Below are 14,257 nucleotides of genomic sequence, written 5' to 3' on the forward strand. Positions count from 1 at the left end.
CTCCAGGCCACCTGAGCAGGATATTCGTGGCTGGCGACAGTTACATCCGGAGTACATGCATGCTGAGGAGGACACTACGTACTCCTACTGCAGACGTATTAGCCGCAATTGGTGAGCGGCCCGCAGAAATACCCCCACCAAATCTATCGGGATTTTGTGAGAATACCCGGTGGACAACTTTCCCACATCGCATCTGAAACCCTAGGGGAGCATTTGGCGAGTCATGGACAAAAAGATCACATGGTGGATCAGGGTTTGCTCAGCCGCACCTGAAGCAAGGTTCCTACAACCAAAGTGATGTCTCACGAGCTTGGAAAAAGGCACTCAGATTGATATCTATAGCTGCTGTGGTGCTGCGAGGCCGTTCAATATACACAAAAGTAATCACTCAACTAGATTCTGCATGAAGACGAAGACACCGACCTCGAACATTGCGGAACATACTATATCGCCCCGTCCTAAAAATTGAGAGGACCGAGGCTAGAAATAACTTACTCGTTGAAACTGATGGTTTGAACACTCTAGGCGCCGCCGAGTCCTATACGCTGTTAGTGATGCCATTGAACCCTGAAGAATGAGTAGTCAACTCACCTGCAGCAAGCGCAAGGTACCAAGTCCGTGTTGCTCCCCCATCAATCACACTATAGTCAAAGTTCGGTTGCGCGAAGAAATTCCAGGATGAAACTGGGTCGATAAGGGCAAGGTTTGCATACAAGACCCCTTTCCATCCAGCTTGCACATGTTCTGCCGGAGCTGCAGCATTGGTTGCAAAAAGGGCATCCCACTCTTCCTTGACAAACTTTTGGCTGCGCACGTATGGCGAGGCTGGTAAGAGCGGCAGCATGTGAATCCTATCCAACACATTTAGCGACTTGGTTCTAGGTGATTGAAACAAACCACCTGCAGAGCTAGATGGACAAGGTGTTCATACCCGTGAATATATTCTAGGTTGGCTCCAAAGTAGGTAGTGTGGTCCACCTTGTTTTCGAATAACTAAGTTGCCGTCAGTATGTCCCTTGTGATACTCTAGCTCCATCACTTACTATGCCCGTCACTTTATTCGGAACAAACACCGGGGGTTGATTCTTGTTGTCGGCCTCCATGAGGAAATAATTATGGAGGCTCCGTCTCAAAATCCCCAGCATCAAGTTCCCTCTTGCTTCCATACTGGCATCCCCAATGGTCTTACCCCACATTTTTAGAGCATAAGCAAACATCGCATCTTCCGATGTCGACTCTTCGTCTTTCCCGTCGAATGATTCAAAAAGCCCTTTAGCCCATGAATGACCATGGAACCAGTCGAATCCACGAGAAAAGGGGAAAAAGGGATCATTGGTAGCGGCATTCCCTGCATCACGGACAAGCATATTGACCCAATCTTTGTTGCCTTGGATCCAAGATGGATCAAGGGACCCAATAATTGCAGCGGCATGGATGAAATAGCCGTAGTGAAAATGGTGGTCATTGTAATATGTGTTTCCGAAATCCGCACCAGAATCACCACCGTCATAACTAGCAGAAGACACTACTCCCTTCCATACATTGTCGTACACCAGGGGAAACTGCTGCTTGTTATCAATAAACCGAGCGAAGGCCGTCTTCAAGTCCTTCAGAGCAGGGGCTGCAAGGTCGGGCTTGCCACCCAATTTGTCCACGGCGTATACGAGCGTAGCGAATTTGCTGAGAGCTTTACCGCTGAAGTACATGCTATTCAAGTTGGACTGATTGCCGACGTCCTGCTGGAGCTCTGTTGGTGCCACATCTATGATGACTTTTTGGGCCGCCGGAGAAATTGTGTCGACGCTGCCTGCGGACACAGACCACGGTGCGAGTCCCATACCAACAGGTAGGTTCTGTTCCACCATTGACCAAGATTCTCCGATCACCGCGGTTGCATTGCCCTTCGTGGTCGTGCGCATCGTAATATTAGTCAGGCGGTCATGGGTAGTTTTGTCAAATGATTCCACGTGGTGTGGCAGAGCATACATCATCAATGGGGTGCCGCCTTTATCTTTGCCCTCCTTCCCCCAGGTGAGGCTGTATGTGCCCGTCTCACCAGATACAGCACCTGTCACCCAACCTTGTGTGGCATAGACACCAGACGAATTGTCGAATAGTTTCTCTCCCAAGGTACCTGATGGGTTCTTGGCCACCTGCACTGTTCCTGACCAACCAGGAGGCCCACGCAGGTTGGTAGTGGACTCCAGATGGAGATTGGGATCTTTACCATCATCTGGGGTTAGGTAAAGAAGCCACTGGGTCCCATCTGCAAGGTCCACGGTATATTTGAAAATACCTGCCCTTGGAGAGCCAGCAGAGACCACTTTGCTGAAGAAAACGCTGCTCTGAATGACGGGCTGAAGGTTTGAATATATCCCGGTGACAAACCCCATGCCCTGTACCACGGGAAAGGTGATCCTTTCGGAGGATCCACTTTGGGGTTGTAAGACAGCGTTCGCCGAGAATGGCAGCGGGTTCTCTGTCATAAGCACGGTAGAGTCCTTTAATTCCGTTGCCGATAATATAATGGACTGGATACCAATAGGGTTCACATAGTACTGAACTGGGCTGCCTGGTATCTTGTCATTCTTTGGCCCCAAAGCAAGCTTGTCTACCTCAATATGTGAGATAGCTATGCCGTAGCTTTTCGCATTTCCGTTCCCCTTTGCCCACGCAATTCCATATGGATGGGTGAAGGTTGTATTGGTTTGAGTCCCTAGGAACAATCCAGCATAGAACTTGTTTGTTTCAATCGGGTCCGTGTTGTTCATCTGATAAAGTTAACCTGGATACAATCCTCATATACTGGGGACTCTTACTATGGACGCCCTGGGAACTGGGTGGTCATTCCGGGACTTCACGGTTCCGGGAATCGGGCCGGTAGATACTGGCACAAACACATCTTGACCGTTGACCATTGTCGGCATGCTTGTGCTGGTTGATGGACTTGGCTCAATGGGCGTAGAAGTATCTTGAGTCTTAGCTGGCTGACTCACGACGCTACTTGTACTACTCGAACTCGTAGATACGGGAACTGAGATGGAAGTTGGAGCGGTGGTAGGCGATGGAGTGGTCTCCGCAGGCCCGTTTATTGTTTCCTGCGAATGTAATGGGGCAGATGGTGCAGGTGTAGCTACTGGAGACGTAGCCGGCTTTTCTGAAGTAGCTGGTAATATGCCGGGAAGTAGTTCGTCTAACAACGAGACAGGGTTATATACGTTGTTGAGAAAACCGCCGTATCTATAGGGGTCCTCCTTTGGGTCAGGAGTAGGCTTCTGTAATTGATGGCCTTCTCGTTCAAGGATGGTTGGGTAGTACTGTCTAGTGTAAGTAGGTACATCGCTAACGGTTTAATATGCGCTTACACCTTGCGTCTCAGCCACCAGTAACCTGGCGTTCGCAGCAGAAGGAGGATACTGGGTTTTGAAGGAAGTGGTCGCTTCCTGCGTAGATGTTGGGGCTGAATGTACCGTTTCTGCAACAAGTAGCCCGGTTAGTATGAACGCAGACTGCCATCTAGATCTTGACTGCATCTTGAATGCGCCACAACAGACGTAGCCCGATGAATACCAAAGTGACTACTTATGCAACCACAGGCAAACAGACGAGACAAACAAAAGCAGATAACAATCCGAGTTGGCTGCTAATGAAACAAGAATAGATCCGAAGTTCTTTTTCCACGTCCGGTAAGGGGGTATCTTTGTTACAGATTCATGAACACTCGAAAGGATCCAAGTATCCACAGAAGTTCAACGAGTACAATACTTCCAAGACAGAATGCAGTCACAGGCCCTTAGCGGTAGCCCCAGTAGTGACTATGAAACTTGATGATGAAACCCGTGCGGGCTCACAAAAGTCATCCGAAGTAAACAGCAGCCCAGACTCTTGATGTTGAGGGGAGGTAGTAGAGAAAAAATGACAACAGCAAGAGAGGCAAAGAAATTGCTGGAACGAGAAGGCCATGCATGAAAAGATTAAAAACACTCACAATATAGATGTGGCTTACCCCCAGGTATATAGCTAAATACCAGTCGCACGTAGCAAGAATGTAGGCAAGTCCGAGCAGACAACTCCGTTACCGTGTGAAGGGATACCAGATGACACAGCTGTCTGCAGTGCGTTGCCTGCGATGTGTAACGAGAATGCCGATCTACATGGATGTCAGTATAGGAGGTGAAAACAAATACCGCTGGTGGGCGCCCAAATAGGAAGAGCAATGTAGGAGTCAACAATGGAATGCGCCGATCGAACTACTAGCGTGTTCTGCCACGCCTCTCTCCCCACCCACGGGTATGTATCCAATATACATGACTTACCTAGATAATAGAATCGATCGCCTGATTGGTTTCAAGTCAATGGTATGTCGTTGTTTGATGGTGGGATGCATCGAATTGAATGATCTTGCATGTTGCCGAAGGAAGCGGGAGCAGATGTGGAGCAAACTAGGCGACTAAAATACTCTAGACTCTTGGTTGTGAGAGCAAACACACGTGAGTCTCTGAATATACTTGAAAATGTCTGCAGGGTCCAGTACGAGACCGGGCTTTTCCCATGAGAACGATTACCATGAAGAGTGTCGTGAGGTGTATTCCAATCGGGGATGGCAATGGATGGGTGAATGATACACGGCGATAGTTCCGAAATCTTGAAGTGGATCGACATGACCGTCCATGTGGCCGACCACGAAGGCCGGTCTCCACCAATTCCCTTGCAGGGTGAAAATTAAAGTGTTGGGGTTATGTTACATAGAACTCGAGGCGTAACGCGGCGAGGTACAGATGACGCTCGTGGCGCCTGACGGACGATAGACGCCTCAGGCAGGGAAGAGCTCACCCGACCCGATCACTTGTCCCACTACGATTGATATAGGGCTCGATACCTCCTCTCGAAGGTTGCTAGGTACCTTACTACTATAAGTGTATTGTATAATCATATTCACAAGGGTCTCTACACTGGATATCTCAGGGGGGGGGGGGGGCAGCATAGACTTATACTATTATCGCCAAATGTAAGCCAAATGCAAGCTAAATGGGAATCATAACTCTTTTTCTTATTTTGGCGGTCATTCAATCAAATGACAGTGCATCGTGATGTAGGCACTGCAGTCTAACTATTCATACACCAGAAGGCAGAATGACAAGTAAAATAGAAGGCCAACGGTGTCAGCGAAGGCCAATTGCACTTCGTACGCCACCAACCGTCCTGTAGCCAACGTATTGTGATTAAACCATAGGCTTCTCCATCGGCTTGATGACGCCCTGTTTGATCATCACACGAGGCTTGGTTGCATTCTGCAAAGTTTCCTTCGTCGACCACTCGGGGCCAATCGGTAGACGGAGAGACCTCTCGTACTGTTGTCTGGACTCGAAGGGGTGAGGAAGCTGAGTGGCCAGGTATTTGTTGTTCTAGATGGAGAAGTGAAATGTTAGCATCTGATGATCGATCGGTAATGACACATCGCCTCATTCAGAGTCGTCTTACCTTCTTAACCCGTTTCTCGTTGATTATGACGCGGGAGAGTTTGGCGTCTTTTCTGTTCTCAGGCTTTACACCTTCAACAGTGGTAAGGAATCGTTTCTGTCGCTTCTGCTGCTTCTTACTGATGCCATCACCCGCCCAATTGCCCCAGCCTGGCAAGGTATTATCAATCACTTGGTCATCTTCCTCCTTGATAGTGTCATGTTTCTCTTGTTCAAAGTCTTGCACAACCTCATCCCCAGCAAATGCTCTCTTGACGAGATCATGGTTCTTGAGAAGCACGGGGACGTTGCCGTCATCATCACTATCATCGCCCTCGTCCATATGTTGCTTTTTCGGAGGTATGGCCGGCTTCTCCTTCTGATTGTTGGGTATGGACTTGGACTTCGTGCTATCAGGTTTCCCTCCATCCACAGTGATGTCAAGCCCCTGCTGTGAATCATCCGCTGTTGTTCGGCGGTTGTTCCTACTCGTCTGTATCAACCATGGATTTTCATCTTCGGCAGCATCTTCTTTCTGGCTGAAGGACCCAGATATGCCACGTGCGCGAGACTTCTTATCAGATCCTGCCGGTTTTCTCTTGTCAGGCCGATTGACTACAATGTCAACATCCTGTTCTACCTCGGGGGCTCGAACATCTTCATCATCTGATCCTGGGGCCTCTTCGAACTCATTACGAGCCTGTGATTTTGATTTGCTCTCTGTGGCCGACTTCGAATCCTTAGAATGACCAAATTTACGTCGGCCAACCTCGGACTCGGCTTCTGACAGGGATTCTTCTCCATGGAGTTCACGATTGAGACGTCGGATTTCAGCGTCGTTCTGCGCTTTGCGTGCAGCCTCCGCGTTCTGCATGAATTTCATCGAAAGCAGCTTGGCGTGAGGACCCTTCATTTCTGATTCGACATCACTGCCATGCTCGAGCTTATCGAGCTTCTCGCGAAGTTTACGCTTCTCCGCATCAGAGCTATTTTCTTCATTCCAAGGATCATCATCATCGTCAGATTCTGAACTCGACGAACCCAGATAGTCTTCGTCTCCATGCGATATACGCTTTCCTTCGATTCGCCGTCGTAACTCTTCCTCCTTCAAGGCCAAGTCGGCTGTGCCAAGTCGGGCTTCCTCATCCCATGCAGTCCGACCCGTCTGTTTGAGGCTCTTGGCCCATTTACTGTCCTTATGTTTTGAGCCCATCCTCGCTTCTGCCCTGCGCCTTTCGTTTTGCTCTCGTTCTTGTTCATCAATGTCCACGCCGGCTTCGAGAAGGGCCTGCCTTTCCTGTTGCTCTAACTTCTCTCGCTCTTTCCGATGCACACGACGGTATGACTTGCTCTTGATTTTCTTGATCCGTTTGGCTCGCACTTCTTCTCGGAAAAGCAGATCACGTCGTTTTCGCAACTCTGCTCTGCGCGCCCGAATCTCCTCAATAGGCAGTTTTCGCGCTTGTAGTTCCTCGAATTCCTGTACCTGGTCTTCAGCTGATTTGCCATTGGCTTCTGCCAAGCCACTCTCGACTAGGATATTTTGGATAGCGCTTTCGAGGTCCGTTCGGGGCTCTGCGGCACCTAAGCGGTGCGTCTGATCGCCTTCAGGGTCGGGAAGGGGAAACATAAGGTGTTCCGCCCTGCGATTGGCCTTAACAGTCTCTAGCCAGCGATCCAAGGTTTCCTTGCTTTTCTCATATGCGGCAGCTCGGTCCAGCCGGTCTTGTTGGCGCTTTGCAAGAGGAGCATCTAGTTTTCCAGGAACGCCGGACGATTTGTGCGTAGCAATAGTGGAATCAACATGTTTCAAGGAGCTCTTCAAGCGAGAGTCTGTAATAGATGGTAAAAGGTCGGCCACAGTCAATTTCCGTGTAGACGATAATCCGAATTCCGTTGGGTTGCCATGTTCCTGCCCGCCATTTACTTTGCGCGTCGACTTCTTAGTAGACTCTGTCTCCATAGAGATGACAAAATCTTGGAGTTTCGAAAGACCGTACTCATTACCAGTATCCTCGTTATCAGAGAGCTCCAGCTCGCTCTCATCACCGAAACTGCTATCGTCGTCGTCGCTTTCGGAGTCGCTTTCTGAGTGACTATTATCATCAAATTCCTCGGCTGCTCTCTTCGCCTTCGAGGACTTTTTCTTTTCTGCTTCTTCCTCTTCTGCTGTATTCATATCCCAAGCTGTGATCAAATCCACTGCATCTTCGCCAAGATCATCTTCATCTTCGTCCATTTCGCCATCTTCAGATTCTTCCACATCTTCGGACAAGTTAATCTGGCGACCACGTTTCTTTGGCTCGGGGCCCTTTCGCTTCGGTTTATTCGAAGAACTTCCCCGGAAACTGAAGCCTTCGAATCTTTCCTCATCACTAGAGCCCATGGCCTCATCACTGTCCAGTTCGCTATCATCGTCACTATCGACCTCCCCAAGTCTCCACTTGTGGCCTTCCCCGTCACTACCGCCGTTTTCACTCAGATCGGATGACTCGTCACCTGTCCGACGACGCTTGTTATCGGGCTCATCTGAATCGTCCATGTCGCGGCCGGAATGCCGCTTCCGCTTGAATAGGTCATCATCATCGCCTAAACGGTTTCGCCGAATCTTTGGTTTGATGGGAAATTGAGCCTCTGCGATAGCAAGAGCATTCAAAGCTTTGCTAGGCTTTTTCTTTTGAGGTTGCTTTTTAGCTGATTGATCTCGGGGACCGCGCAACTGGGTTTGCTTGCGGGGCATTGTTGCGGGGCCTTCAAACAAGTATTAAGAGGCAAGATCGTATAAAGAATGTATTCACGATCTTAACCATAGCCCTGAGAGCTTCGTATGCACTGCTCAACAAATAAGAGTGTGGCGTGTGGTAGTTGGAATATTTTTTTTTTTATCCGCAGATCAAAAAAAAGTTCAGGTTCTTGGCGGATGATGGACCTAACTTGGCCTTAGCGCCGCCGACTTTCAAATCTTTCCTCCGACTCCGACATTAGTATCATTGCACGTCTCCGCAAATCCATCCAGTAGGTTCTGCTGGCCAATTGCTCATAACACCTCCACAATGTTCAAGCCTTCACAACCGATGATGGCGCGACTGCGCTTGACAACCAAGCAGGTCAATGGTGGCTACTATAAAGGAAACCGCACCGGCGCGATGGGTTATTTCGCGAAGAACGGCTCGTATGTGATCGACTGGAAAAAAGTCCGAACCTTTGTTGTTCCTGATAACTTGGATGAATTTAAGGTATGGCCATTGATCGTTTTCACTATGTTGTTTCCTAGATCTGGATAGTTGACAAATGACTACAGCTTACCCCATTCGTCACGCAACGCATGGCCCCAACAAAGTCCAAATACACCAAAGACATGGAGAAGGATAGCAAACTGATTACAGTTGAGCGAGCCTTTGGCGGGAAGGACTACCTTGATATGTGGGCTTCGGACAATGGCCAAGAGGTACTTGAGCAGGAGCGACTCGAACAACAGACACCCCATCACTAGTCTATTTCACCCAGGGATTAGGGAGATATCGGTGGGAGCTAAGGCAGGCCATCACAAGAGACTGCGCAAAGAAATCCTCAACCTCACTTCAACCTCTCGCTTGCGCACACCACTGGCCCACTTAAGGCATCACCGTTACCCGCGCCTACATCGCTTGATCTGAACGCTTTTGTATTATTATTATATTGTACTGTATGTGCGGTGTATGGTGATTTGGATAGGCTCGTGCTATTTCAGGGAAAACCACCCCATTTTTTCACAAGATACCAAGTGGCAGGGAAGGAAGCAATGTCTCCTGGCTACTGTCACTACACCTCTTGGAATTTGTATACTCTTTTGCGGGCGCATTTCTGGGTTTTGCATCTCAGCCTCTTCATTTATCTTTCTTCAGCCATGTCATATAGAAAGACTTTGTCAGAATACCAAATGAATTAGATGATCTGATGAATTCCCTTGCGGCGGTGTCTGCTACCATGGACTCAATATAAAACTGACTTGAGACTGCCCAAAGCTGCAGTGGCACGTAGGATGTTCTTCTCCATTACCGATAAGAAACGGGGAGACGCCTGGAAACAAATATAAATAGTAACAATGCTTCCTTAAACAAAGTAGGTCTTCTCACTCATTCCATTCATTATAAATCCCGCCGATGGAAGTTTCGGTGGCGCTCAAGTGCGTGGCAATAATTATTGTCCGCCATACGGTACGTGGCAATACTCGGAAGCTCTCTCAGAAGCGCACTCCGTATGTCATAGCGCAACAACTCATCGGACTTCCACCATCTTGGCGGATCAAGCCAACTTTGCCCATTTGCGATATGGGGGCTCTCTTATCTTGCTTCTCATAATTTGCAGCGACTTTTCAATCCGTTGAACCTGGTATCTTGAATATCCCCAAAGCCCGAGCAAAATAACGGAGTATGTTCCAGTCATTCACGGGTAACTCTCGCCGTCCGCGGCAGGTTAATCTCGGAGGTCGCAATACGAACCCTTTCGCCGCATTTCCTTCCGGAAGACAACACCCTCATGGCACAGGACCCCAGAATACTCTGGCAGTTGCACAACAAGAGCGCCTACTAAGGCAACAAGAGAGAGAACGGTTGGGCGCGACCCGGATCGTCCAGCGGACATGGCGGGGTTATCAAAGTAGGAAGATAACGTGCGGTGCATGGCGAGCAGAGTGGGATGTCACTGAGCAACAGAGGTCACAACTGCTCCTATCATTCGATGAAATGACCCATGATGCTGTACAGACTTCACCTCACTATTCCACAGCAGCAGAGTGCCTGTCGCAGTTACGACTGTTGGTACAGTTCCTGGACCCGCGGAACAGCGGTGATATCCTCCGACTCGCCTACTTTTCAAAGGCATTCCAAAACACCCTACGCAAGGTGCCCACTATTGCGACCAAAGGAGAGTGGACAACGCCTCTGAAGCGCTTGTCAAGGTTGACTCTACGCGTGCTGCATTCAGCTGCCGCTCCGACAGTGCCAGCGATTGCCTTGTGGCCTCTTCTCGAGTTATTGATATTTTTGATGGACCTCATCCCAAAGCAAATGGCTCGCTTATCTCAAGAATATTACTCTGTAATGGCTTCTCTCACGATAAATATAGACGCAATCTCCTCAAGGTGTCTTTTATCGAGAGATAACCTCATTCAAGCTGTTCTAGCATTGCTTCGACCGATAACCGCCGAAACGCTCACTGCCTATGAATGGTTTGCAAGGAGCTACTTGACTGTTCCAGATCTCCCGGCGTACCTAGGGACATTGGATGGGCTTGCAAACAATATCAATTATAAATTGCTGACGTCCGCGTTCGAGCCCTTGCAGTTGCATTTCAAAGACAGCCCTCAAAACTCCGTTGATGTGGATGCCCGCCTCTGGCTACTTTCGTATTTTATATTCTTCCATAGGCATGCTCTGGGAAGCCAGGCCGGATACCAAGCACCCGAGTCTGGTTTTGTGAAGGTTGTATCGGACTTACTCAACTCTACTGCTGTGCATATATCGCGACGTCTCGAATCCGGGGAGGTCACCGAATTTGGCGACACACCTGAAAGAGCACCATTGCATCCATTTATTAAGGAACAGCTATTCAGCCTTGTCAACCAGGGGAGTATAACCGGATTGCTTTCTGAGTTGCAATCTAGTCACTTGTCTCAACGTGACCTGGCAGATTCACAATCTGATGCGTCGCGGGAGGCGAGAATCCTTGCAACATACGCCCTGACTCTTTTGAGGGTGTTTCCTCGGCGAGGCGATGACATTCGAATGTGGTTGTATTTGGGATCCGCTATCTCGGATGATCACATGGCCGGCCAACCTGGGTCGAGAATACCGGCTATCAAATATTTTTGGCAAGCATCCAGGTCCAGTGACATCTTCAATACAATAAGCGAAGATTCAACGAAGGTACTGTCATTACTGAAACCAGCCAGCGATACGAATGACGCCAGGCTACCAACCATGTCGCCCAAAGAGCGTGACGAAGAGTGGATGATCATTCTCCTCTTCCTTGAGCTGTATACGTTTGTCCTCAAAGTGATGGATGATGAGGAGTTTTTCTCTAGCGGATCTTCTTTCACTGCTTCTTCAAATACGAGAGTTTCATGGACCAAGGAGAGCGCTCTTCCTTTGGAAGATATCAAGGATATGACAATATTCTTGAAAAACCTGGCATTTACTCTGTATTGGAACTCGGCAGATTTGAATGAAGATGAAACTGTTAATGACAGTGCAGGGATTCGGAGTTATTTCAGCTCCTCTGTTCCTCCATCTGACACCATTTCAAGCGTTCGGGATCTTGAAATGAAAAATAAGGAAAAAGGGCTATCTGGTGTGACTGGGATCCCGCTCGACTATTTCAAAGGCCTCGTGACCGGTCTGTTGAGGATGATTCATGAGCGTGATTCACGACGCAAGTTCCTCCCTGACGGGCACTGGCTGATGACCAACCGCTTTGACATGGAAGGTTTTATCCCTGCTGTTGTGGCGGAAGAAGAGAATAGACACCAACTGCAGGACGAGGAAGAGGGTGACGAACAGGATGATTTAATGAATGATGCTTATTATGAACCGTCATTGGGACTAATTGGCACAGGACGTGCCCAACAGACCCGGCGAATCGAAGCTCTTAGACGACGTCAACAACGAGCAGCTCGCAGGAAACAACTGGAGGCGGTGGCTCCTAGACTCGAAATCCTGAGAAACATGCCGTTCTTCATTCCTTTTCATACCCGAGTGCAGATATTTCGAGAATTCATTTATCGTGATCAGATGCGCAGACGACAAGGGTTCATCGACCCGGATGCTTGGCGTATGTCTGTAGCCCAGGCCTCGATGGGGCGTATAATCGATGGGAGGCCCGCGGTGCAGGATATCCTTGGCCGGCATCATGCGAACATCAGACGCGAGAGAGTGTTCGAAGATGCATTTGATCAGTTCTACGAACTCGGCGAGAGCCTCAAAGAACCTATACAGATTACATTCATTGACAAGTTCAACACTCCGGAAGCGGGTATTGATGGTGGTGGTGTGACGAAGGAATTTCTAACCAGCGTCACGAATGAAGCCTTCAAATCCATAAGTGACTTGAACTTGTTTGAAGAGAACGAGCAACATCTACTCTACCCGAACCCAGCTGCGGTCGAGCATCGTCGCGAGCTCTTGAGACAGGGTGGGCTTGCTGAGAACGGCCCAGACTGGAATGACAATATCCGCGATTTGCTCAGGCGGTATGAGTTCTTAGGGCGAGTTATAGGAAAGTGTCTTTACGAGGGTATCTTGGTTGATGTGAACTTTGCGCCGTTTTTCCTACTGAAATGGGCTTTGACGGGTGGCACGGGCTCGGCACAAAAGGAAACAGCATATCGAGCCAACCTTAATGACCTTAAAGACCTCGACCAGGGACTATATCAAGGATTGGTAAGCGATGGTTGATGATAGAGACAACCTTCCAGTCTGCCAGCTAACTTTTCTATAGTTGCAACTGAAAAACTACCCAGGGGATGTGGAAGACTTTTCTTTGAACTTCACCGTTACTGATATCATACCTCTTTCGAACGGGAGAAGTCGCACGATCACTCGGGACCTCAAACCCCACGGGTCAGATATACCTGTAACGAACCAGAACCGGCTCGTGTATATCTCATATATTGCTCGATACCGTCTTCAGGCACAGCCCGCTTTGCAAACAAACGCCTTTCTCCAAGGTCTGGGACAAGTTATACAGCCTTCGTGGCTGTCGATGTTCAACCAGTCGGAACTGCAGACCTTGGTTAGTGGCGAGTCAGGGGATATAGACGTATCGGATTTGAGGCGCAACACTCAATACGGAGGGGTGTATACCATTGGCGACGATAGGGAAGAGCATCCGACGATCCAACTATTCTGGGAGGTCATGCATAAGATGACCAACGAGGAGCGACAGAAGGTGCTACGATTTGTGACGTCTACTCCACGAGCTCCTCTACTGGGATTTAGTCACCTGAACCCACGATTCAGCATTCGTGATTCCAGTGAGGACCAGGAGCGACTTCCTAGTACGAGCACCTGCGTGAATCTTCTGAAGCTGCCTCGTTATACCAACGCCGACATCCTACGGGAAAAGCTTCTTTATGCCATCAACTCTGGCGCCGGGTTTGATCTTAGTTGAGCCAAATTGTGTTATTGCTATAGAGAGCCGGGATGGTAGGTATGATCGCACACACATAGACGTACAGATTATCCATTGCGCACAAAGTGAATAGTTACTGGTTGCATAGCTGTGGCGTCCTGGCGCAATTAACTTGATGCTTGTTATTTTCTCTTTATTCGCTTCTCTCTGTACATGGGACCTCTTCCACCCGCGTATTTACAGTTGTCGGAGTCTCTGGACAGGTACTAGTATTGAGGGTCAAGTCCATTTAGTAATATTACGGCTCATGCAGATATATTGCACTATGGCTAATAATGTTATTTTCTTTCATTGAAATGTTGGTACTCAAGCACACTTGAAAATGTGATGGTTGACCAATGTTGCGTTTCCACACCATCAGGATCCAATGAAGAGGGGGGAGAAAGGAATGTCAATCGCGATAAGCCCTATGCGTCTTTGATTGCAATCTCGTGATTTGCCGGTAAGAGAGCCACTGCACAATGCACAATCCCCAATACTGACAATCAGAATAGCCCTGGATTCTTGAAGCGGCAACATGCACTAGTCCTGTTTGGGATTAGCGTCATCTTGGGCCAAAGAGAGGAAAAGAAAAATCCTCTTGACTTTTTTTCCAGAAGGGAAAAAAAAAAAAAAAAAAAAAAAAAAAA

At 48.6% G+C, this 14,257-nt stretch overlaps 5 protein-coding genes across 5 annotated transcripts; 3 read left to right on the forward strand and 2 right to left on the reverse strand.

The window, feature by feature from the left end:
• Window positions 1-357: 357 nt before the first annotated feature.
• On the reverse strand, window positions 358-3,658 carry BDV37DRAFT_213031 (glucan endo-1,3-beta-D-glucosidase). Its single transcript, XM_032080041.1, has 6 exons — window positions 3,366-3,658; window positions 2,820-3,317; window positions 1,044-2,771; window positions 932-993; window positions 592-851; window positions 358-538 (listed from the first exon to the last, which is right to left on the reverse strand). The coding sequence occupies exons 1-6, from the start codon at window positions 3,531-3,533 to the stop codon at window positions 522-524; spliced, it is 2,733 nt and encodes a 910-aa protein (XP_031937496.1). The 5' UTR covers window positions 3,534-3,658; the 3' UTR covers window positions 358-521.
• A 1,343-nt stretch (window positions 3,659-5,001) lies between these two features.
• On the reverse strand, window positions 5,002-8,325 carry BDV37DRAFT_213056 (UTP14 family protein). The gene is made up of 2 exons (XM_032080042.1): window positions 5,482-8,325; window positions 5,002-5,405 (listed from the first exon to the last, which is right to left on the reverse strand). The coding sequence occupies exons 1-2, from the start codon at window positions 8,197-8,199 to the stop codon at window positions 5,223-5,225; spliced, it is 2,901 nt and encodes a 966-aa protein (XP_031937497.1). The 5' UTR covers window positions 8,200-8,325; the 3' UTR covers window positions 5,002-5,222.
• A 136-nt stretch (window positions 8,326-8,461) lies between these two features.
• Window positions 8,462-9,496, forward strand: BDV37DRAFT_258538 (mitochondrial 54S ribosomal protein mL41). Its single transcript, XM_032083059.1, has 2 exons — window positions 8,462-8,695; window positions 8,761-9,496. The coding sequence occupies exons 1-2, from the start codon at window positions 8,513-8,515 to the stop codon at window positions 8,950-8,952; spliced, it is 375 nt and encodes a 124-aa protein (XP_031937498.1). The 5' UTR covers window positions 8,462-8,512; the 3' UTR covers window positions 8,953-9,496.
• Window positions 9,053-9,496, forward strand: BDV37DRAFT_213064 (uncharacterized protein). Its single transcript, XM_032080043.1, has one exon. The coding sequence runs from the start codon at window positions 9,158-9,160 to the stop codon at window positions 9,380-9,382; it is 225 nt and encodes a 74-aa protein (XP_031937499.1). The 5' UTR covers window positions 9,053-9,157; the 3' UTR covers window positions 9,383-9,496.
• A 242-nt stretch (window positions 9,497-9,738) lies between these two features.
• BDV37DRAFT_213074 (HECT-type E3 ubiquitin-protein ligase) lies at window positions 9,739-13,813 on the forward strand. Its single transcript, XM_032080044.1, has 2 exons — window positions 9,739-12,877; window positions 12,936-13,813. Exons 1-2 carry the CDS (start codon window positions 9,872-9,874, stop codon window positions 13,605-13,607), a joined length of 3,678 nt encoding a protein of 1,225 aa, XP_031937500.1. The 5' UTR covers window positions 9,739-9,871; the 3' UTR covers window positions 13,608-13,813.
• Window positions 13,814-14,257: the final 444 nt, after the last annotated feature.

The sequence above is a fragment of the Aspergillus pseudonomiae genome, assembly GCF_009193645.1.
Source record: "Aspergillus pseudonomiae strain CBS 119388 unplaced genomic scaffold BDV37scaffold_83, whole genome shotgun sequence".
NCBI classification, from domain to species: Eukaryota; Fungi; Ascomycota; class Eurotiomycetes; order Eurotiales; family Aspergillaceae; genus Aspergillus; species Aspergillus pseudonomiae.